Raw genomic sequence first — 23947 nt, 5'->3', positions numbered from 1 at the left:
GAACACGTACACGTCCTCATCGTTCTCCTTTGTTACGGAATCCCCGAGTTCTCCGAAGGAGCCGACTTTCTCGGACGCCAAAAGTATCGCATTACCTCTGGCATCGTGTCGGGGAATACGAAAATGGTAAAAAGGTGGTGAGAGGTCGTACCGGAGAGAGGAAAGGAAGCAGAGCTAAGGCAGATACCAGGATGGGTTCCCATTATCGCGAATAATTGACCCGAAGGGCTATCGAGAGTCGGATACTTCATCGAGTGTCCACAGAGAGGGTTCTGGGCCCGGGGGTTGCTTCAACTGCATCTCGAGTGCTGTTTGAAACTGCGACTCGAATTGATCGGATGAAACGAAGGGACGATTTTTGCCCTCGATAATGGTCGTCTCGGGTCGGTGTTCGATCGTAAAACTCTGTCTCGCGCGTGTGCAATGTAATTTAATGAGAAAACTACGGGAGAAAGAATTAGATTGTATGTTGTTTGAGAATTTTTGTCTGAATTGGGGTTGTTTGTTTCAAACTGATGGACAATCGGGATGATTGAGAATCAAGAAACACCTCGTTGGGCGAGAGGAGGAAAAGATACTAAAGACGATAGAGTACACTGAGCGACCTCGAGGCGAGCAATTTTACAGAACACAGTTACGCTGAATTCCTTATCTTATTATCGGATCGGTGGGAAGTGGCCTCGATTCGAAACGACCCTACTTCGCTATTTTATCGCGTGCAGATAAGATTCCAAGGATAAACGGGCCTCGTTGCGAAAGTTATCTTTCCTAATTGGCGAATGCCTCCGAGCGAAGACGTCCCGAGGATAAAATAACCTGACGATTACGCCCGGAGTCGAGCCGCCGCGTTCCATTGCTTCTCGATAAGCTCTCGCCCTCCAGGTAGGATAATCTCGCGAACTGCCTGCGCCTCGCGCAAAATTGAAATCCTCTTTCCCCGCCGGTTCTTCGCTAGCGCGATTTCAAGCCAACGAGGCGAACAGGCTCTCCATCCTTCCAAGACTGAAGCCACATTTCTCATTCTTTTGACAAATTGAGACACTCGTCGTGCCTCTTTGAACTCCGCTTCTTCGCAGCTACTTATCCTCCCAAAAAACGTGCAGCTTGTCAACATTTTTCCCGCCTTTCACGCTCCACAAATTTGAGCAACTAAGGCGAGATATTGTCCGCAGTGTCGTTCGTAATGCAAACCTCTGTGGTTCAAGCGGGTGAATTCTCCGCACGCCTTCCCCGATTCGTCGAACTCGGTCGAATAAATCCGCGGAATACCGAGATTACGCCTCATTACACTTTCATCTTCGTTGGCGTATGCGCGGGCTCAAAGATTCAGCGAGGCGCGATTCTTCTCTCGATGGTGGCGTATGCGCGGCGGTGGCACGATTCCCCCGGCAGACTACGTCGAAATTCTTGGCACCGCGAAAGATTTCGGTATTCCGTGAGAGTAATGATTCATAAGGGTGGAAGGAAGGTTGGTGGATGCACATCTTCGTGGAAGACGCGCGGAAGGTAGATTCGCCGGATAAACGCAAGATAGAGCTGTCAGGAAGAGGGATGGAGCACGCACGTGCCGCCTCCCTCGTGTGTTTCGTTATTCAGCGTCGTGTAACGCATTCACCGGCCCTTCCTCTTCGTGTCTGCACATTCGTCCGTTCGAAAACTTACTCCACGGTGGTGTGGAGGCTACGCTCGTGTCGACGCACACGCGTTTCTCCTTATGGTTATGCATTTTTTCCCCCTCGTTTTACCCCCACCACTTCGCTTCTCCCACGCTTTTATGCAAATATTTTGTACGTTTGTATTTTCGTTTCTCGTCCGCCTGTACGAAAAAAAAAGAAGAAGATAGAAAATAAATGCGGAAACGATAAACCGGGGTGGACCGCCAAGGGGCGGAGGGTAAAGCAGGGCTCGCGTTTTCTCGTCACGTCGTCGGGGGTAGGTTTGTTTAATTTAAAAACATATCGATTCGTATCGCGTTTCCGTGCAATTTACAGATTTGATTTTTCGCACTGTTAAACGAATTGCCCGGCCGTATTCTGTTATTTTTCGGCCTGTTTGTTCACGGGCAAACGAATGTATAATATGCATGCGCGAAGCGGGCGATTACGCGCGTAGTAGAAATGTTCGCAACGTACCGATCTCGCGTTAACCGCGTATTAATAACGAGGGGAATGTTGGCAGATATATCGTCGTGTTTTTCGAATCTTGCTGGCGAAACGAGAGTGACAAACGTGTCGTTTAAATGCGTCTCTCCCTCTGCAAGTTGCATTGGCGTGGCAGTTGGATATTATACAGAGGAAGTGCCATCCCGAGCACGCAAAAACGTGTAGAACAAAATAAAATAGAGTGTAAGCGAGCTCTTGCCCGGGGGGAGTGCGATTCTACTTTAGATTAAATTCCGAAGCAACCAACAGCCACCCCTTCCTCCGTGTACGGCGTCCTCGACTAGCATTCTCTGGCCACCTCTGGCCCCCATCTCGTTTCGGGGAGTAAAGCGTTTTCTCGCCTCCCTGAACGATTTCCCGGGGCAAGGAATGGTTCTTGTTCGCGGAAAAACAGACGGTTTTGCAGCAATTATCGGTACGCGAGCCGAACCATTTGTTTCTCGGCTGAGCAAGATTTTTCTACGATAACGTTCCGCTCGGGGAGTACTCCCCGTGAGATCCAGCCGATAAAGTAGCTGCCATTCGAGTGGAAGGGAAACGTTAATCGAGCCGATCGTTTAGAGATGCTCGTCAATTACGAGAGAAACGCAAAGAGTAGGAGACGAATTTTTTTTGTGACCTCCTTCGTTGTTTTTTATTTAACACAAGAATATACACGCGTACGCGGGTGCTGAGATCTTACAAAATTTTGTACAACGGAAATATCTTTTATTATATCTATTATATCTATTATACGCACGGCACGTGTGCGTGAATGTATCGTGAAACAATAGCAGCAGCTATTGAAATCGGCCTTGCTCGTTGAGCACTGTCGGTTCGCGCATATATCAATCGCAATATATCCATGTGAAAATACGCGGCCGAATGGAATCGCGCGTGGATTGATTCACGAATTTTTATCACGGTTCAACTCAGACCGTATTACGGAGATTTTCGACCAAATGAAACTACCGGGCCGGGTCCCGGCCGGCGATGATTAATTTTTCGATACACTAGTGTCATTAGGCAAATTAAAACGTGCATCTCACGCGCGGATTGGCATACGCTGTTGCGCGTCAGAGGGCCAGATGTTTCCAACCAACGATGATTAAATGAAATGTATACATATACACACATATATATATATATATATATATACATATATATTCGACCGGCTGATGTTACGTTAAGAGCGCCTGTCACAGGTGTGCGCGATTCGTGATGTTTCACTGTCTTGAGCTCAGTTTGTCTCGTTGTCTCGCGCAGTCAAAAAACAAGCGGCGAACCAAGCAAATCGGATTTTCAATTATGAAACATTACACGTTACATTATTCGTTTCAATCGATCCGAGTTGTCAGATCCGCGAATGTGAATTTGTTTGAAATTCTTTTTCGAACCGGCGCTGTCGTTGTTACAATTTCGATTCTCAGACGAATTAACTTTCCACTTGCGTCGTTAACACTTGGCAAACGAAAGGACAAAGCACCACGCACGAAGACAGAGCAGGGTCTCGACTTGCGCATAATTAATTTCGGGATAATTTCTTTCTGCGCCGCGTTTACCCCTTTTTTTTCCATCGGGACCGCGCCTTTGATCCGCGCGGCCACGCTTGCGGATGGGCTCCGACTCTTTCCACTCTCTTGCGTGGAGGGTTGTTGCCGAGGGAACAACGCGGTGAAATTCCAGGGAACCGGTTTGATTCACCGCATTCAGCCTTCCCGTCGGTGCGTAAAGATTCCATTTCGAGTTTTCGTCTGCGCGTACGTACGTACATACGTAGTTTCCCGTGGTGGAAAACGCCCGGGTGGGACGTTTATCGTGACCGCATAAATCCTCCGCGTGGAGAGGTACTTGGGTCTCTATGCTCTCTTAGTCCCACCCTTCGACGCAGTCTACGCCATTGTTACCGCCTGGTGATTTTTATCGTCGCGCCTCGCGAAAAATTTAGACCCTCGGAGTGAGATAAGGAGGAGAGAGAGTGAAGAAGATCGTCGCGAAGTCGGAGTTGCAGCTTGATAAAAGCACGCACTTTGCCAGCACTTATTTCGTGCGAAAATTCGTCGCGTTAGCAGCAATTTCAACTTTTGGAAAGCACGAATAGAAGAAAGAGAACAGACGTTCGTTTGTAACATAAGACGAGCGTCGGCCGTGCACGGGTGAATTGGTTCGCGAAATCCAATCAACGCGACTCTGAAACAAGGTTAAAACAATTTCCTAGATAGCAGTCGAGCCGCGCTTGGCTCGATTTTACAATTAAATAAACTGAACGTAACAATAGATCGTCGGCTCGCGTTATGATTCTTTCTCTCCCCTTTGAATATACAACTGCGATATACAGTTTCCCGCTCGCAACTCGATTCCATCGGCGCGCGGACAAATGTCGCGCGCAATAATCCCGAATCAATTACGCTTCTAACTGAACGACTCCTCCACACACCCAGCCGACCGACCAGTTTAGCCACTGGACGATATATTCCACGCGCGTGTCATCCCATATTGTGTCCAAGACAGCAGCGTTTTGTCTCTGCTCCTTGCTCAACGACGACCGTTGAATTCGTTCCATTCCGATGGAAATGAGAGGAAAAATGGGGGATGTGCTTTTTGAAGTAATCAAGATGAGATCGTGAACTTCAAAGCCGATGAAACAGCGGGTTTCATTTCTGCTGTCTGGGACTTTGAAAGTTGAAAAGCTCGCGCTCGTGCTTTGGTATTATAATTCGAGTTTAACGAATGGCCACAGAAAGTGGAATACCGATATATCATCGCGATAGCGTTTCGAACGACGGCTCTCTTTTCTCGATTTCAGTGGCTCCGCTTCAGCGAAATCCCAGCCCGCGTGTCCGTTCATAACGCGGCGATATTCTATTAGCCCTCGGCCATTAAACGCTTGCTAATCGACGTTTCGTGCGCTTCCTGCGGTCCCGTGGTGCCCGCGCAAACACCTAATTTGGGATAACGAAGATGAGCGGAGACTATTGGATCGCGCAGTGGCCAACGAAAAACGAGAGGAACTAGCGCGCGAACGTCTGTGAAAGCGCCTTTTGTTACAAACTGAGTTTTCGCTGTTAATATCGGTTCAAATAACGAAACCACAGACAGCAGAGCGGTACAAAGGACAAATTAATCATATTCCATTTTCTGAATTTCACGTTCTCGTCCAATATATCTTCGTTCGTTTTTTTTTTTCTTTATTTTTTTTTTTGTTTTTCGTTTTTTTTCTTTTTTTTTTTTGTTTTTTCCGTAGAAATATGTACACTTGCAAAATGCGCGGAATTTTACGGGGAAAAATATTTGCGAATCATATTTCGTTACGTGTTTCGAAGCACAGCCCTTTGATCAAATGTCATAAAAATCCTATTATTATTGACCGATGAGAAACGTATGAACATGGCCGTCGACACACACGTGTAACAAATATATATATACGGTGCAACAAATTTTTGCGACATTTGATCAAAGGGATAAACGATGTCCGCTACGAGGGGAATTTACAACAACGTGAATGGGAACTGAAGGGATTACGATACACGACCGCCAACTTTTCGAGCCGCGTCCATCAATCGCGACGCGAAATAATCCTTTGTCGGCTGAGAATTTAGAAAATCGAAGCGCGGACGTTGCCGCGGCGGGAGATTAAACGCGAAAGTAAGTGAAAGCTTGCCGTCGGAATTGATTCCGAATAAATAAATAAATGGGCGAACAAGGCGAAAGCTCGCAGGCGAAATTTCCCCCGCTTTTGTTGTTTCATTTCGCGCATTAAATATTTCATCGCCGGACGTGTTTCATGTAACGGAATAAAATCCATGTTAAACAGCTAACGCGCCATTTGAAATTCTAACAAAGTTCATGTATCATGAACAGGTACATTTCGTGGTTAAATATGCAGAAACGAGCGAGGGAACGAGAACTAAATAGTACGAAAACGTACGAAATCATCGAACGGGCAAAATGCACGTTGCAACGTTTGAAGAAGAACTTGAAGTGGTACTTTTATTTGTACATAAACGCGTATCTCTCGTCCACTGGCTAGGAGAAGATCTAAACGAAACGCAGTGTTTGGGCGTAATTTGAAACAGAGCGTGATCATGTTTGCAGTTACCAATCTCGCGAGAATTGCGCGAGAAACGCAAAGCAAATGTTTATCGCGCGTGTCCAGCAACGCACACGTACGCGCGTGTGCAACAAGATGTCTGAAATTTTGGAAGAGCCCCCCCCCTCCCACACCGCAAAGACAAACACCTGAATCTGTCAAGCTGACTCGGCAGTAAACCATCTCATGGTTTCTCCATTCGTCCGCAACGCGGCGGCGGCGAGGCAAATTACGGAGAGGATAGCAATTAATAAAGCTCGTAATAGCGACCACGGCCGGTATCGTTCTACCGGTGTTCTCCCGCTCGTTAATCACCTTAACGAGTGCTTTTGTTAAAGCTACGCCGACGAAGCAGCACCGACCAGCTAATCCTAACTTTCGGGATCACCCGAAGAATCTGAAGTGAAGAGCAAAGCCGGCCAACCTGCCCACCGGATATTTGCCAGCCTTGCCACCCTCCTCCTCCCAACGCGCTCTGTCTTGCGTTTCGACATTCGCGCAACGTTCGCGGCGCTCTGTTTGCCTCGTTGATTCGCCGAGAGGAAGTCGGATCGGACTCGTGCCGAGCGTGGCGCCGTGGTTTCACGAAATCTTCGTGAATTTCCCTTTCTTGTCGTTTTAGTGTTTTTAGAGTTTTTATTGCACTGATATGCAAATATATACACAGAAGACAATAGTCAATAGTTCAAACACTAATTATTGACTTACGTTACGTTACGCGAACCTTCGGTTTTTGAAAACTTACTGTTAGTGTGTCTGGCACGTTGGAGTCGTCCCTTATACACCCCGCGACTCTCTTTGTGTCCTTTCAAAGGATCGGAAAGTATATTGTTTTTCTGCAGATTGATTTTGACAATTATCTTATGGCCCTGACGGTGGTACTGCGTTCCGGGTCGTTGAAGTTGTATATATGATGCTGCCTTCAGCCGTGAAATCGCGGTTCTTTACGCTTTAAAAAAGCGCGACGTTCTCGATGGTTTGCAAAAAATTTTGGCGTAGTTCGGTCAGTTTGCGCAAAAAGAGAAGAAAAGAAAATCGTCTCGAATCGATTCGACCATCAGCCGGAGAAACAGCCGGGTACGCACAGTTGTCGGGTCGTGTGAATCGAAATTGTCTCTTTTTCACGGAGCGCGCGTGAATGAACAGAGAAACGGTAAATCGAGGCTTTAAACAACGTTCACGGCGGCATAGGCGGTATAGGCCAGTCATTTACGTGGATTAAAAGCGGCCGTGAGGTAGGCGCTCAGCACCTACCCGAGGGACGGCGGCGAAGAGAGAGAGAGAGAGAGAGAGAGAGATTCGGGGCTTTGGCCACAATCCGGTCACACGCCTGACCAATTCCTCCACGCCCTCTCCTCCCATCAGCAGCCTGTTGTTCGCAGAAAACTAGAGTGTTAAACCGTGGCCATTGTTCGTTCCTTTAAACCGCCGTGTAATCTATCGAGCCACGAGTCAGACGATAACGCGGAAGTCGGCGTGCCCTTCGAATCGTTCTTTTCCTCGAACCTATACAAAATGTAAAAAATCGAACTTACCAACGTCCATAAACAAATAATAATCACCTGGATCCCGTCACACCAAGGAATAGAAGGAAACGAAAAAGCCGACTCCATAGCCAAAGAAGCAACAACAGACCGAAATCACACCAAAACCTACTAGCTTCAACGAGCAAAGCGGAAAGAGAAGAATGAAACAGAATTTGGACTACGACAAATAAAAATACACGACATAGCACACCATTTCTACCAAAAAATACCAAACAATATAAGCAGAAAAGAAAGGATAGCTATGACTAGACTTCGAATCGGACGATCCAAGATCACACACGAATACTTCCTAAGCAAAACAGAACCATCTTTCTGCAACACCTGCAACCAACAAATCACCATCCAACATCTGCTACATGAATGAAGAAAATACCGAAACCTAAGAAGTAAATACGGATTAAACCAAAACACCGCTCGAACCTGCCAGAAACAACAAAGAAACGTTATCAATTACCTAAAGGAGGCTCAACTACTAAACCAGATATAAAGAGAAAATTTCAGCACGTCGCTAAAGACCTCGTAGTCGATGCGACTCTAAACCCTCACATATAAAAAAAAAAAAAAAAAAAAAAAATGTAAAAAATATGGTTCCTTCGAAACAGACGGACGAAATTCTTCTCTCGCGAGAGCAAAGATAGTAAATTTCAACGGCACATGGTTTAAAGTCGAATTTCGCGGCGCGAAGCTAAGAAGAGAAATTGCAGAAGAGATGTTTCCGAGCCAGCTCCGAATCGCCGTGAACGTGAATCGGGTTGATACTCGCGGCAGATTCGCGGTGGCAAAGTGGACAACTTTGAAACGAACGAAGCAACGAAGGAACGAACCGACTCGGCTGGCTCCTCGTCCCTTTTGGGTGGCTGGCCATTCTGCCAGCCTTATCTGCCAAGGCAGTCGACCATCCCCCGCACGGTCGCCCCATTATACGTGCAATGCCGGCCAGACGCAATTAAGTGGGCCTCGCACTACCACCAGATAGCATTCTCTCTCGCCGTGTACCCACGGAACGATATCCCTCTTTCTCTCTCTCTCTCGCTCTCTCTCTCTTTCTCTTTCTCTCGCTCTCTCTCGTTGCTCTGCCGAGCGGGAGAAACGTGCCAGGCGCAAGGACACGGCCGATATCCTTTACGGTCTGTCTACGTTCCTCCTGGTTGTGTGTTTCACCGTGCCTCTCTCTGTTCCTGACGTGTGAAGCGAATCCTGCTGTCTTGCCGAATGCTACCAAGGCTACCAAGACCACCGCGTCGTCTCGCGTCGCGCCGTTACTCGTCGCTGGTCAGCTCCACTCGGCCAATCCGGTGCCACTGTAAATTCCTTGATTAGTTTGTCCAAGCTTTGCATCGACCGCTTTGTTTACCGCTCGCAACCAACGAATCTGGATCGCTCCGTTCCGTGCAAGACATCACCACCGGGGGTGATAAATCGGGAGATTGTGATCAAATCTTCCTCTCGGCGCGACATTTCATTTTAAATACAGCGTGCAGAGTGTACATGTACAAAATCTATTTGCACGTACTTTTGCCGGATTAACTTGTTCCAACTCTTGTTGTCTCTCGAACGTTCGGCATTATCGGGAGCTTTCGCGCAATTTAAGCTTAACTGGGCCTCGTTATCGCTCTGGAGACCCTCTCCTCGAACCAATTTACGAACGGGCGTACCTTTCATTAACTTGGCGTTCGTTAAAAATGTGAATGCAAAGACGCGGGTTTAGTCGTTTGAAATTTCGTCTCTAACGAAGCGTGCGTCGATTCTTTCGGCGCTCGAATTATTCAATTCCGCGTGCAAAAGGCGATGTTATATACGGTCTCGTTACCGAGTTTCGTGGCAGAAATTTCGGGGAAAAGGGAGACAAAAATTCGCTGATTGGCATTGTTTAGTAGCGTGCTCGGTGTAACGCTGTGTAACCGTCGGCTGCCTGCACACGGGTCTATACTACTTAGACCCGCGACCAAAATGCTAACCTAGCAAAACGACGTGGTAATTGCTTCCCGATCGAGAATTTCGGCACGATTAGGATCTCAATTTTCCAACGATAAATTGCCTGCTTTTGTTTTTACGAAGTCTACTTCTACGCTTTTCTTTTTCTGTTTCTTCCTGACCCTCTCGCCATTGAATATGACGTTCAATTTAAATTTCCATTTCTCGATAGAAAAAAAAAAAAAAGGCAGGCGACGGAAACTTCAGAGAAATTGATTTAAACCTCGAAAATATTTTCAATGACCACAGAGCAGCCCCCCCCCCCCCTCACCCATCGAGAAATTTTACGGAAATTCTACGGGCGTTCTCGATATCGAAATACCTTGAAAACTAAAGCCGGATTACACGTGAAATATCAATTATCGGTTATCAAGTTTAACGTGCAAGGTTAATATAATATTCCTGCACGCGGATAGATAGATCGCTGTTACTGCTTATATATTGGAACGCGGTATTAAATTCGTAGCTGACGGATTACCGCGCGATAATATTCGTACAAATTTATAGTTGCAGCTGTATTTGATAAGCTTCAGGATTACTAGTAAACCATTTTGCTGTTTGAGCGCTTGACGCGTAAGCTCATTACGCAATTATTCGACGAGATGAAAGATTCATCGTTGTAACCTCGAATGAATGATTCATCGGTTGTTTTCGGGGAATTCCGAGTTCGCGGTTGATTACTCTTTCAAACGCTGTTCTTGTTGAAAAGTTTCATCGGCGAGAATTCTACTTTTCTTTTCTCGAAACGTTCCTTTGACTTTTGCCGTCCGCGGTGCACTCGTTCGAAGAGAAGTACAAATAATCGTATCTCGCCGTCTATCCACGATCTACGAAACGAAATTTGTGTCTGAAAAATTGAGTGAGGAGTGGTTGATCTCGATGTAATCGATATACATACACGCGGAGTGCATTCCTACTTGAGATTGTCGCGACGAGTTACTCGACCTCGATGGTAACTTTTGCACGTTTTGACAAACGGACGGAATGAGCGAGATCGTTGACATTTTGAAGGAGGTATCCACTTTTGGATGTTTCTGGAAAACCTCTCTAAAGATCTCGAAGAAAAAACAAACGATCAAATTGATCACTTTCGTACGCGAGCGCAGTTTTCGTTCGACTTTGTCGAACGGAAATGTCGAAAAAAAAAAAAGAATCAGATTAAGCTGATTCAACGTTAATTGGCGAACGAATCGTAGAAAATGCGGGATGGATTTTGGGAGGTTCACCTTGGTAAATAGAAGGCATCATTTATGCAACGACTTGTATATTGACTGTGAAATGGGAAGAAGGGAATTGGCGGACCAACAACGACGGCGGATTCGACTGTGTTGCAACGTGCAACTGCACATCGATTCCGCCGCTGCCGTGGGAGCCAATATTCAGGCAAAGTGCGGGTATCCTGCCGCGTTCGATAAACATTGCCGTGTCTGCAGCCAGGGCTACAGTCAGCGATCCTTTCATCGGCTCAGATCACCGGGTACAATTGAGACGACGCGTATAATGCGGGGGTTGCAACATCAAAGTGGTGAATACGAGTTAATTGCGGCGTGACTATTCAGCTCTGCGTGAAAGCTGAGCAGTATCACTGAGGATGGGACCGGGTTGTTCTCCATCGAATCGGCGGGCTAACTTTATTTCATGCCGGGGGCCGGGATGCGGTCGATCCCGGTTCAGCTTTGATTTAAATGCCGAGGCATTAGTTTGCGACTGCTGCCGCACGATCGATCGATCAGCAGCCGCGATGAAGGATGCCAAGCACGACGGTGTACTTTAACCACGGGTGTACGGAATGCCCGCCACCGCGATCTATTGATCACGTGATAATGATTTCCATGCGCCGGATGAAAAGCCGGCTCTGATTCTCGTCCCTCCGATTCGACGGACCAACGGATTTCAGGATTTTCGCCCTTTCTCCGATACAAGTTCGAGTTAGATTTCGTCGTCGTTGTAGCTCGTTTGTGATTGAGGTACGGACGTGACATCGATACGATAATACTGCAGGATGTCTCGCGATTAAATTACAATTAAATTACGTGGAAAACGTGTAAAGTAATGGCAGAGCGTTGTTTGAAAGTTTGTAGTGTATTTACGTGTTCTACCGATTAAACGGGATCCGGCGTTTGTACGATAGTACGCGAACGCGAAGGACTCTGTAGAATGCGGCTGACTAACAAATGAAATTCCGCGTTCCCGTAAACAGGGCGCGGCGATAAAACAAACGAAGCTTGAACAAGCGAATTAACGACGGGCATTGGGGATTGGTCGCGCGTGTTCGCAAAAGTGAAATCAGCTTTCGGTTAATCTTGGTGTCTCCTAATCGAGGGGCAAACATTTGCCGATGGTTCTACGCTCGCGCGTCGTTATTTGGCAAATTCAAAGACTGGTTTGATAAGCCAGGATATCGTTTACGTGGGAAATACACGCTGCCCGCAAAGAAGCGCGAATCTCGTTCAGTGTGTCGATTGATAAAATTTACAGCCACTCCATTCAACAATCCTACACAGGTCTACGAAATTTATACCGCGTAGAACTCGCTTTGAATTCGCCACCTATTGGACGATGAATTTGTAAAGTCGCGTGCTATATCGAGGGTCGGACACTTCGTGGTGAATTTCGTTTAGAAAAACTCTACGCGGATTCATTTGACGCGACTGAAAGAATATGTGGGAGATATATACTGAAGAATAGCGGGGAGGGGGGCCAAAATTGCGGACGAAGGGCACGAAACAGAATTTTTCCCCCCGGTGACTTTTAATCGGCGCACGCCGGATCGAAGATGACAGGAGGACATGGAATCCTCGCTCGGCGGGAAATTAAAATTCCACGAGGCGCTCGCGCCAACGGCCGTGTAAATGCGCTTTAATAATAATGTAAACGCGTAACGAATGGGAGTTAACGCGCGGTCACTTTACCGTGAAACGAGGCGACGCGGCATTCGTAGCGTCGGTGCCGTCAGAGCTGCTGCGAAATGTGAGTGTATGCCGTGCGTGCGTGCGTGTGTGCGTGTATGTGTGTATGTATGTTGTGTGTGCGTTCGTGGGTCGCGAGGACACGTGGACACCGAAATCCGCTCGCTCGCCCCCTCCCCCCTCCCTCCCACTGCCGTGAATTCCAGCTGCGCTTCAACCCTTCCGCGTCTGTCCACGTACAAACGTACAAACCTGCGTACCCGTGGTAATACGCATAATTGCATAAAATTACGGGGGCCAAATTATCGGACGGCGCTTTAAACGAGCGCCGATTACGCCGCGACCTTCCTCACCTCGCAGCATACGCGCCCCCACGAATAATTCTCAGTTCGGTCGTCCGAATACGTTCGCAGACGTATGCGTACCCGGATTTTCTTGTTTGCCGAGCACGTATCTTTTTTCCACCCTGTCGTTCGAAAGGGTTGATGGAGGTTCTCCAATTTTGTTTTTTTTTTGCTTTCTTCAGAGTGTCAGACTGAGAGTTGACTTTTCGTAAATCCGTGTTTTACCCCTGTTGAAAAAATGTCGTTTGACATTTCGAAGGAATTGTCAACGGTGCGTGAATTATGGGTATTTAGTACGATGCACGGCAAAGGAGAGGAACGATCGACTGGATGGTAAGCTTGTTAACAAAGTAGCAAGTCGACACCAGTTACTCGTCTAACACCCAGACGCAACGTGGAAATTTGCGTCGTATCAATCTCAAATGCACGTCTCAAATCCTATTTCTCGGTATGGAAAGAGGGGGAGGGGAGGGGAGGGGAGGAAGTTTCGATCGGATTGTCGCGGCTACGCTTCAATTTACTCTATTAAGACCATCGCTGTGTCCGCTGTTGATTCTGTCTGGGTATCGATGCAACGCAATGTTTGCTGATTCCTTCCAATGTGATTAAGGTTGCCTCTGCATTCGTACTGAATTTGTTTCGCGGCAGATCTCCCGGTATTATCTCTTTTTGTATCTTGTATTCGTCGTTACTCGTTTGAACGATCGTTCCGCGGATGACGATTAATTTCTTGACGCGATCAGTAACAATCCAATCTGATAAATTTGGGAAAAGATTTTTCATTTCGAGGATGATTCGTACACACGGTGTGGTTCAAATAAACGTGTTAAAAACGTACGCTTTGTATACATATATTTTGATATATATGTATCGCTCGGATATTATTCGATATTAATTGATGATACAATTTCAATTTTAATATCGTTGGTGATACCTCGAACGCGTCGCGGCGAACGGCTGGTTTTTAACGAAATTCCAGGAGCTCGTTAAGCGTATCGCAACGGGCGAATTTACAATAATTTGCTATTAATGAAATTACTCAGCGTGCATCGATTGTTTGTCCCCTTGTTACGCAGCAATCCGCGTTGGACTAATTGTAGAGAAAAGCAAGCAAACGAGACCAGCGTGAACTTTCAAATAACCGTCGAACGTTCGCCGCACGAGCATCCTGTTTGTTGCAAATAAACATTACCGGTGAATCAACAAAAGAACGTCGATCTCGAAATGAACTCTCTCTCTCTCTCCCTCTCTCTCTCTCTCTCTCCTATATATATATATACTTTTATTTTTTTTAAATCAAATATCCATTATGCAAGAAAAAAAAAAGAAAATACTAAGTTTTAAAATTCCCACAATTTTAAGTTTTAAAATATCCATTATGCAAGAAAAAAAAAGGAAATAGTACGTTTTGACGATTCCATTTTTTTTTTTTTTTTTTTTCAATCAACGAAACACTCGAGAGCAGTGTAAAATCACGCGTTTAGAAAGTAAAGTAAACAAAGGTTAACAAAGATTTGTCACCTGATGACAAGGGGAATAGTTCACGGTGATAGGAATTAATATCGAATCTTTGATGCAATCTGAGAAATCTCGTTACGAGAGGGGTGGCAGCGGCGGCGGACGTGTTTCGACGAAAAGGAAATTCGCCACCGCTGATAAAAGGGGGGCCCGGGAAACGGGCGATCGATTTTAAGGAAGAGAGAGAAATGGGAGGGAAAAGTCACGATATTGCCAATTTCGCTATCACGCTTTCATTTCGGCGCCACCACCCCGCGCTAACATCATGAGCATCGAATTTTCGCTTCACGCCTCGCGCCGTGAGGCCGCGCCAGGGGAAGGGAAAACGAATTTTCTTCGCTATCGCCGCCTCTGCCTGTTACACACGCGTTCGCAAATGTGTTATGTTATGGTAATCGCGTGTAAGACGTTTCCGCCTGGATTTATTGCGCCGACGTATGCTCCACGCTCCGCGCAGAATTATAGAAGGATCCTGACCCGTTTGGCAAAGAGATCGCGCCCCGTGCGTGTGAGAACATCGGATACATAGTACCGGAACAAATTGATCTGCTTGGGGGATGGACGAATAAAGTCGGCGAGGAACAAATTTCGTGGGGAAAGAGAACGAAGAGATTTAGCTTCTGGTTTTACTATCGGCGATAATTGGAAGTTGATGAAAAGTAATTTGGGCGTAATTCGTGTGCGTTTATATTTAACGAAACGATCTATCGCGAGTGATTAATCGATGAATACGATTTCATTGCGATAAAATCGCGGCGGAGGATAAAGCGTCGTAGCCTGAGCCGCGACGGTATAGCACGTTGTGTGCGTAAATAATGAACGGTATAATAAATATTTGCGTAACAAATAACTCGTGGCAGGCTGGCCATAATTAAGTAAAATTGGGACAAATGCAGCGAACAGTGTATTTTGCAAGCAAATGAGCAAACAGGAGTATCCCAAACAAACGCGGAAGCATAATTTGTAACATAAATACGCGAATGTATATTCGGAGACTGGAGGGAGGGGGCGGATACGTTTGTGTAAATCTTAATATTATATCGTAAATAAACGGGGCCAACAATTATTCCCCTCGGTGTAATCGTTTCTATTTGACCACCGTTTGAACAAAAAAAGAAAAAAAGAAAACACGAGATAGATAAATTTTTTTAATTCCAGGTAAATTCGAAGCTAAATTTCCAAATTGTTTAGCTTCTCAAATTTTCTCAGATTTCTCATATTTTCAAACGTTCGAATCTTCGATCTTTAAATTTTGGACAACTGCTTGTCCATTTTTTGTTCATTTGAATGCAAAGCTGCCAAGCCGTTCCGCTTTACTTTAAACATCACTTAACGGTAGTAGCTAATCTTTGAAAAAGAGGTGGAATGAAGTTGCCGGGGCGACCGCGATAATCGAGGTCAACAGTAGAGAGAGGGTATTCAAACAGGGAGGCGAGCCATCGATCGACGACTGCTCGATCAATCTGTTCGAACACGACTTTTCAATTTCCTCGACGCACAGAGGTTGCGGGCCGCCCACGGAGGTTGAGCGAAACCTCTGAAGAGACCACCGCCAGGAAATTCGAGCGCTGACTCGGGGTTAGAATTAGAAAGGATTATCAGATCAAACGACGGATGCTGACTGCAGCCCGTATCAATAAATCTCGCTGATGAAGATCGCTCGATAGCGGCGTACTGATTCAATCGAATGACCCACTGAAGGGGAAACGTCTATCAGTCAACGAAATTGTTTCAGTCGCGTCACGGTTTTCTCGAAAAATTAACGCGCCAACGCTATTCGTTCCTTCGAAATTTCTATTGTCGTTTTCTAATGCTCTCAGGACAAGCGCCTTTAAACGCTCGAAACAAGCAAAATTATTCTCGATGGATCCTGAGGAAACGTCGTTGTCATTCATGTTTTCAAAGTTTATACATTTTGATAGAGGAAAACGTATCGTGACATAGAGTAACTAGGACAACCGAACACGCAGTGACGAAAAATTATTGATACTTTGAACTCTTTCGACTTGGCAAAAGAAAATCGTACGAGAACTATATTTGGTCTCGTTTTGAAAGCGTGAAGCTTTCACTTTGACTCGTCCCAAGTTTGTTTTTTCCAAAGATATTTTTACATCGTGTAGCGGCCCTCAAAAATCCTAGAAATTCAAACGTCTGTAAAAACGTCAGAAAAAATTTTTTCGCAACTTGATTCACCGTGGCTTTGAAAATTGAGATCTTTTCTTTGCAATGATCTCTTGAAACTGTTGCTCTTTTGCAATTTTATTCAACTTTGAACATTAAGGCGGGGACGAAATGTTGGGACCTAATGTTCAAAAGTCAATAAAATGATGAAAAAAAAGAATCATATAGCAGGTTTTAAGAGATTATTATAAATGGGAAACTTTAATCTTCGCGATCGTGATTTACTCGCGAATAAAATTTTCAATCTTTCTACATGCGTGTGAATTTTTGTAATATTTTTTTTTTAAGAAAAGAACACTTTGCCATTTACTACATGATTAGTTAAAAAGAAAAAAACAAAGCTACAACAGTAAAGTATCGACAATTTTTTATTTAAACTAATTATGATACAAAACTGATTCCATGAAAACAATTCGTGTTCGAATATACGGTAACAATATTATCAAATATTTTTTACGAGTACGTATTTTACTTTTATACTCGATGAAACATTATTTATTGTTAAAATTTCGTACACGCTCGTCAGTTTTGCTCGTCGCTCGTAGGTGTATGTTGCGGCATAACTGGCGATAAGGTCACTGCGTGATCAAAATATGCCTAGTTCAGGGAACTTGTGCCTGAACGAGCATTGTCAGCCAAATTACCGATTCAAGTGATCGATACTAACTACAAACCACAATGGAGACCCGGATGCTCGAGCTCTCCAGGTCTCTTGAAATCGAATTCTACCTATTACAGTATAACTTGAATTACCGAAAACCTCGGCTCTGCGCTTCCACCAACACTGTATTTAACGTTTTATTGCGCCGGCCGTTGGCGAACGATAGCCGGGAAACGGGTACTTGAATTCTATGGTATTTGAACTCGTCGATTTACTTATGGAAATTGCAGTCTCGAGTGCAAGAGCTTTTCGGAAATATTATAATTCAACGGCCGTGCCAGTGCAATGTCAGCGGGAAGCCGTTTAAAACGCACCGAGAGTGGATTCTACTCGAAAATTCTGTCGACGCGTTTCCCCCTCCTCCTTTCCCAAACTGAAGAATCATTCGATTTCGAGATTCACCTCGACGCTCGATATCTACGACGATATTTGTCAAAGTTTTGTCTTCTTCGTTTCATCCTCAGAGTAAATAACTCGGCCGCAATTTCGCCAGCCACCGAGATTTAATCATCGATCTTGGGAGGGAAACTCGGCAAACTTTCCCCAACAACTCTGCATAAGCTCTCGATATGCAATTCCTTTTGCAATAGCAAATACGTCTTAACCAAATATCCTCTTGCCGGTATCGTAAGTGCGTATCACGACGTTCTTCGTCTTTGTGCACGCTTTTCGTTCCACTTTGCGTGGAAAACAATCCGAGGATACGTCGTACGCGATGCTTATCGAAAACGCAGAAAACAACAAGACAACAGTTTTGTTCTTTTCCCCGCCTGTCTGTTGGAATAATTAAAAGTTTAATTTAGTTTGGTCCCGGAGACTGGAAAAGCGGGCGAGAGTCGCCTGTCTAGGATCGAACGAGTTCGCCTCTCGACCGGTATCGGCGTGTATCGTTTCACAGTTGACAAAAGTCCGTCGATTTAAACTTGAGTCGCCGGATTCCTGGGTGAACAAGTTTGAAAGGTTCGTCGCAAAGGAAATCCCTCGCCCCGTTGCTCTATTCAGGCAACGTTTCTCCACAGGGGTAAACTGTCGATGCAACGTGAAACAATCTCTTTGAGAATGTTTCGCAATAACAGCGACGAGAGCCAGCTCCCGACGTTCGACCAATCAATTCTCCAAGCCAATCGATAAACTATCCCATTATTTCCCGCGCAGTTCGCGCAGTTTCTCTCCGGCACTCCTCCGTTTAAAACTCGATCGAAGTTTTCCAATTCTTTTAATTCTTTCAATTAATTCCCTCGTTACTGCCGAGTTTTATTCAAATGGCGCGCACTTTTTAAACAATCGCGCGCGAACCTTTTCAACTGTTCTCGCGAAAGTCTCTCGCCTTCCTCGGAAAGGAGGGAATTTTCCTCACGAACGTTAGAGTACGTTGGAAACAATCGCGAGCCAACGGACGCGAAAAATATTGAAAAGGGAATATTTTTCTTTTTTCTTTTTTTTTTTTTTTTTTAGGTAAAAAGTATGAAAAAAATTCTAAAAAACGGAAAATATCGTCGAACGTTTTAACAATTCAGGGAGACGGAGACCGTTTCCTAAAATTGAACATCGAAAAGTGCTTACAGAGACGATAAGGTTCGCTGTTGTTCCTCGATTCTCTTCTGGTTCTGGTGCGTTACTACGACAATTTCGGAAGTTTGTTCGCGATCGAAGCGAAATGCATCCGCAGCTCGTTGGAATGCCGTCACTTGGAATGGCTACTTATCGTTGGAAGAAAAATACTAGGTTCTGTCGAACATTCGGCAATTCGTGAATCTACGGTGAAAGGGGAGGGAAACAGTTACTGAACGAGGCAAGTTGGTTGCAGCAAGGCGGGTGTTGTTTTCTTATTTCCCGTGGAAACGTGGAAATATCGGACGGGGCTGGCGAAGAAAGACGAACGTCGTATCATTCGTTACAGCAGAATTTAATAAGAAGCTGGAACCGGGAACGAAGCGTGCCCCGGCGTCGTATCCTGGCACGGAGATCCTACCGCGTCTAATGAAAATTGAGTTCTGCAAAGGGGAGAACGTTTAGTCAACATTGCCTGCGCGCAGAAACTTTCGGAGGCATCTCTTTAACGAGTGCAAATTGGCGTACACTGGAAAACTGCCAGACGGCCAAATGGGAGGTAATAAGATATTCCAGTCCGCTACCCATCGATTGTTGTAAGAAACTCTCCGAGTGCCTTCCGAACGCGACACTTTCCTGATGATAACGGTCAATTTCCCAGAAATTTCCCTCCGTTTTGATCTACTTTGCCGAAGAAATATTCAACATTTTTTACACGGCTTCACAGCTTCGGTATTACCATCTCTCCTTGCGATTAGTTATCGAGGATCAAGCCGACAATTCGAAATAAGTAATTGGAAGAATCGAACAAACTCGACCCGAGAAAGAGAGAGAGAGAGAGAGAGGGGGGGGGGTATTTTTGCCGCGTGAAATTGCGAACGAAAGCGGATAGAGCGGATAGTTTGCCCGTTTTACTTTTATTCGCGAGTTGTTGCAACGACAAATAATAATACGGTAACCCTGTTTCGCGGTAGCACACACAGGGAAGAGTTTAAATTGGAAGGTGCCCAAGGGCGTCTCGTATGCAGTTAACGGGGGTTATATCCAAGGCTCGGATATTCTACCCGACCACTGATTGCAGTTAACTCGGGCCACTACGATCCGCTACGATGATACAATGTAGGGCGTGCTTCCCGAACTCGATTTTGTATTATCTTTCAAAATAGCGTTGCGCCCGTGAAATCCACCGACCGGCTTAATTATCGCGTTTCGTTCGTCCGTAAATCCAGAGGATGCGTCCGCAGGGACGTGTTTCTACGAATTTTTGAAACGTGCAAATTTTCTAAATCTGCTAAAGAGACACGGACACGCTTGTAATTCCAACGCGCGCAAATAAGAAAGGTGAACAGTGTTGTTAACCGAACTCGACTTGAATTTCGTTCGAGGTTTATTATCCTAATATGTGCCAAAGTTTGCTTCGTTAGGAGGCAGTTGGTATTGATATCGATGCGCGTGCTATAATTATTACACGATGCGTTTGCCGTTGATGACTACCATCGAAATACGAGACGAGCTTTCGAGGTCCGCCCACGTGCAAGTTTTCCAGAAATTTTCACCCGGTTTGGTTTCAAACAAACTCGGCATGTTACGCGCGAGTCGACCCGAGATACCACCCCGTTCGTGATCGTCGCGCGGAAAATACGAAACGAAGGCGAAATTCGTCTCGAATGGCGAACGAGATTTCTCTCGTCGGCCGGCGAAACAAATAAAAACTCGGATCGTACTTGGGCAGCTTCCTAAAGCTGTTGCCTCGCTGTTCTCGCGCGTTTGTTTCTTATTTCGAAGCTCGGCCCGTAGTCCGGCCACGGCAGAGGTTACCGACCCAGCCCTTAATACGTACACTTATCACGCTGCAATGATCCTGTTAGCAACTTTTTCCCCCGTTCGTCTCTGCCTCTCGCGCCGCCTCTTCGGCCCGTGAGACAGACGGTTAAACGGGTGAGCCTTTATTGGCTTTGGAAGCCACGAGAGTGCTCGTCCCGGCTCGTTCCTCGCACCGCCACCGGCGGCCAAACTTTGTCGAAAGCGGACGAGGAAAAACGTAAGCCGCGCCTCGCCCTGGCCTCGCGGAATGGTCACCCTTTAAAATGAACCGACTCTCGTCGCTACACGCTACCGGTGTGTTAATTTATTTCACCGGCGTGTCCCATCGTCGTCCACGACCCACCCCCACCCCGTGAATTTACTTTAACCCCCGAGATTAACAAAGGGCTCGGTTCGGCGGGCAAAGTTCGCCGCACCTGAATTTCCACGCGTTCGTTCTCTACGCTGGGAAAATTCGTCGGTGTGTATCGTGTGTATCGACGTTCCCGTCAAAACGATTTTAGGGGAATTAGGCCGGGTTATCGCGTGGTGAATCGCCGGTGAATTTTAATACAGGCATTTGTAAAATCATCACGCACTATCCCCTATTCCGCGGGAATAATTACTCTGTCATCGTGCAATTACTTTGCCAACGTATCCTTGTTTGTTGTGTCGTCGTGCAACAACGTTAATTTCAACGGTGGCAGCACGCCCCGAATCATCATCCTGTCGGTCGCGGTGGATTCGTCTAACGCTGGACGTGTTAATACGTTGTCGCGTTGGAATCCATAACGAAAGCATTCGAGCCCCTCCCCACCCCCCCCCTTCCCCGTTCGTTTTCACTCGTTTAACACTCGAGTGGAGAAGCTCGTAACGACGAGACAAATCGATTCGAATTTCAATTCTTATTAACTGGGTGTCGCGCGCGGCAAGCGTGAACACGCTGGCCATTAAAATCGCCCCGAAAAACAATTAAAAACGCGGCAGGTGTGTATATCAATCGGCGAGCGGGGACGATTTTAATTGCGCCCGGTTCTCTATTAATTTCCTACAAACATCCCCGGCTGTGTCGGCGTAATTGAAATATAATTATCCACGGAACAACGCGGGCAATCCGGTAATTAAGAGGCACATCGAGTCGAAAGACAAAGTCCCTCGCTGTCGGATACAAAGCGGAGATAAATAAAACTGCCGGCGTTCTAAATTCGACGCGGTCGTCCCGAAGTTCGCAAAGCCAGCCTCGAACAAAACGTGTAACGATCGGGACAAACAAATTTCCCGCCAACAGCTGCGCCGCGAATCCAACGATTTATTTGCCCGTCTAATGACGCGTGCAACGCTAATTAATTAACCTACGTCGGCGCAGCTGTCGTTTAAGAATCGATCAGCGCTCGCGTTCGCTCGTCGATAATTACGTGACAAATTTTAATTAATCCACCGTAATTACGACGGACGACGTAACTCCTCGCGGACCGCTATATACGTTATGGACACGTAATTCCAAGTATACACAGTGCGATTGTCTCTATTCTTTTTTCTTTTTTTTTTTTTTTTTTTATCGCGTTTGCCTCGCGTTTATTCTTATCTCGCACATGGCCACCGAAAGAGACGAAAAAACTACTGAGGCGAGACAAAGTTTCGCCACGACGACGACGACGATAATAAGAAGATTGCGAAACTTACCGACATCCTTGGAACCACCCCACGTGCCCAGTTGCGCCTGGCGTGCTAATCGAGACAATGCGTCCACGTAGACGCGGGATGCGGCTGCGGCTCCTGCAAAATAACCAAACACACAGGGCAAATATAACCGGCTGAACAGCAGGTGTATCGCGATTTCCTACGTTTTCTTTGTTTCTCCCCCCATCCCGGTTTCGCGATAATTCACGCGGCACCCGCTACTTTCTCTTTAATTAAAGGAAGGGGTTTGCGCGGCGAGGATATATATATCGAGTCTTAATCGTATGGAAGTTCCATCGATTCGCTGGCGAAGAGACTCGTTTTAATTTTTCCTGGGAATTATTCAACAATTGCCACCCTTTGTTTCTTCTCTCCCTCCACCCCTTCCCCTCCCTTTCGTCGATACTCCGCTGCGTTTTAATTTCTTTATCTGGACGCGCGCATTAATATTATCGATCTTCGGACGAGTGACAAGTTTCTCTCTTCAGTCTCGAATTGTTCTCGTTATTTTCCTTTTTGAACCAGCAGCATCGTGCCGCTCTCATTTCGAACAGAATGACAACGCGTCAACGATATTGAGAGAGCGTGAAAATTTTCATTAATGTTCTACCCACGGCGTCCTTTCGAACCGGTAAGGAAAAAGAGTCGGTGTAGAAAAAGCCTGTTAAAGATACTCGGATTATCAATGAAGAACGATCGTTTCCCACGAAAATTTCTCGTTAAAACCTATGGGGCAGAAAAATTGGGACGGTGCTGCACGGAACAAGAGCGATGGTACGAGTAGTTGGAGGGTAGATCGGTGGAAATTGGCCGGTACAGTACCCTGTTTCCTTCGTTCGGGGAATCCCTCATAAATACAAGGGTTGTTTGGTTCGTAACTGACTGCCGTGGCGCGGGAGAGAAAAAGATGAGAAAGAGAGAGGGAGGGAGAGAAGGAAGGAAGGAAGGAAGGAAAGCTCGGACAAGAGGTAGCGCGAGGATAGGGAGGAAGCGCGGTGTGTATCTCGAGAAGAACGAACTTGTATTAAAGTGTGTTGGGGTTGTTTTATGGCAAACGTGGAGAGGATCCTTGTTCTCCTTTTGTCCTCTCGAGAGATCAGGTTGTGTCCTTCCGGCAGAAAAGTGGACACTTTGGATTTAATTGTAACAACGCGAATCTCCGAAATAGAAGAAATAGAAAGCTCTTCTAGAGCTTTCTCGCTTCGATGGAAGAACAAACCAGGATACGTATCGAACGTGAATTTCCTCCGAATTCTCTCATCACCAGTCGAGTTTTTTCAGCTTCATATTCATGCTCGCGCTTCTCTTTCAAAAATTCACCAAATCCTTGAACGAAGGCCTCTCCTTTACCGAACCGGACAAATTACTTTCGCGAAGATTCCTACTTTAAAAATCTTGGATAAAATGTTCGCAACTTTTCCCTCTAAACCCAGTTTGGCCCAGATTTCGAAACGAGTTAGGGGCGAGTCATCCTCCATCTCCGTTTTATCTTTACGTACTGGCGAAACTCTTTGGCGAAGGACTTTCCGCTAGGATGGAAGATAAAAA

At 46.0% G+C, this 23947-nt stretch overlaps 1 protein-coding gene across 1 annotated transcript in view; it reads right to left on the bottom strand.

Moving 5' to 3' along the window:
* Window positions 1-22559, bottom strand: part of LOC122534732 (zinc finger CCCH domain-containing protein 13) — a gene marked incomplete at its 5' end in the record, with an annotated part of 56048 nt that extends 33489 nt beyond the window's left edge. Inside the window, one exon of the mRNA XM_043665658.1 lies at window positions 22403-22559. Coding sequence (XP_043521593.1) covers window positions 22403-22559 — 157 coding nt within the window. The remainder of the gene's footprint in view (window positions 1-22402) is intronic.
* Window positions 22560-23947: the final 1388 nt, after the last annotated feature.

Source organism: Frieseomelitta varia, unplaced genomic scaffold (assembly GCF_011392965.1).
Source record: "Frieseomelitta varia isolate USP_RPSP 00005682 unplaced genomic scaffold, Fvar_1.2 scaffold_634, whole genome shotgun sequence".
In the NCBI taxonomy this organism is placed as follows: Eukaryota; Metazoa; Arthropoda; class Insecta; order Hymenoptera; family Apidae; genus Frieseomelitta; species Frieseomelitta varia.
Note: the sequence above shows the minus strand (reverse complement) of the source record. Positions and strands in the feature narration are given on the sequence as shown.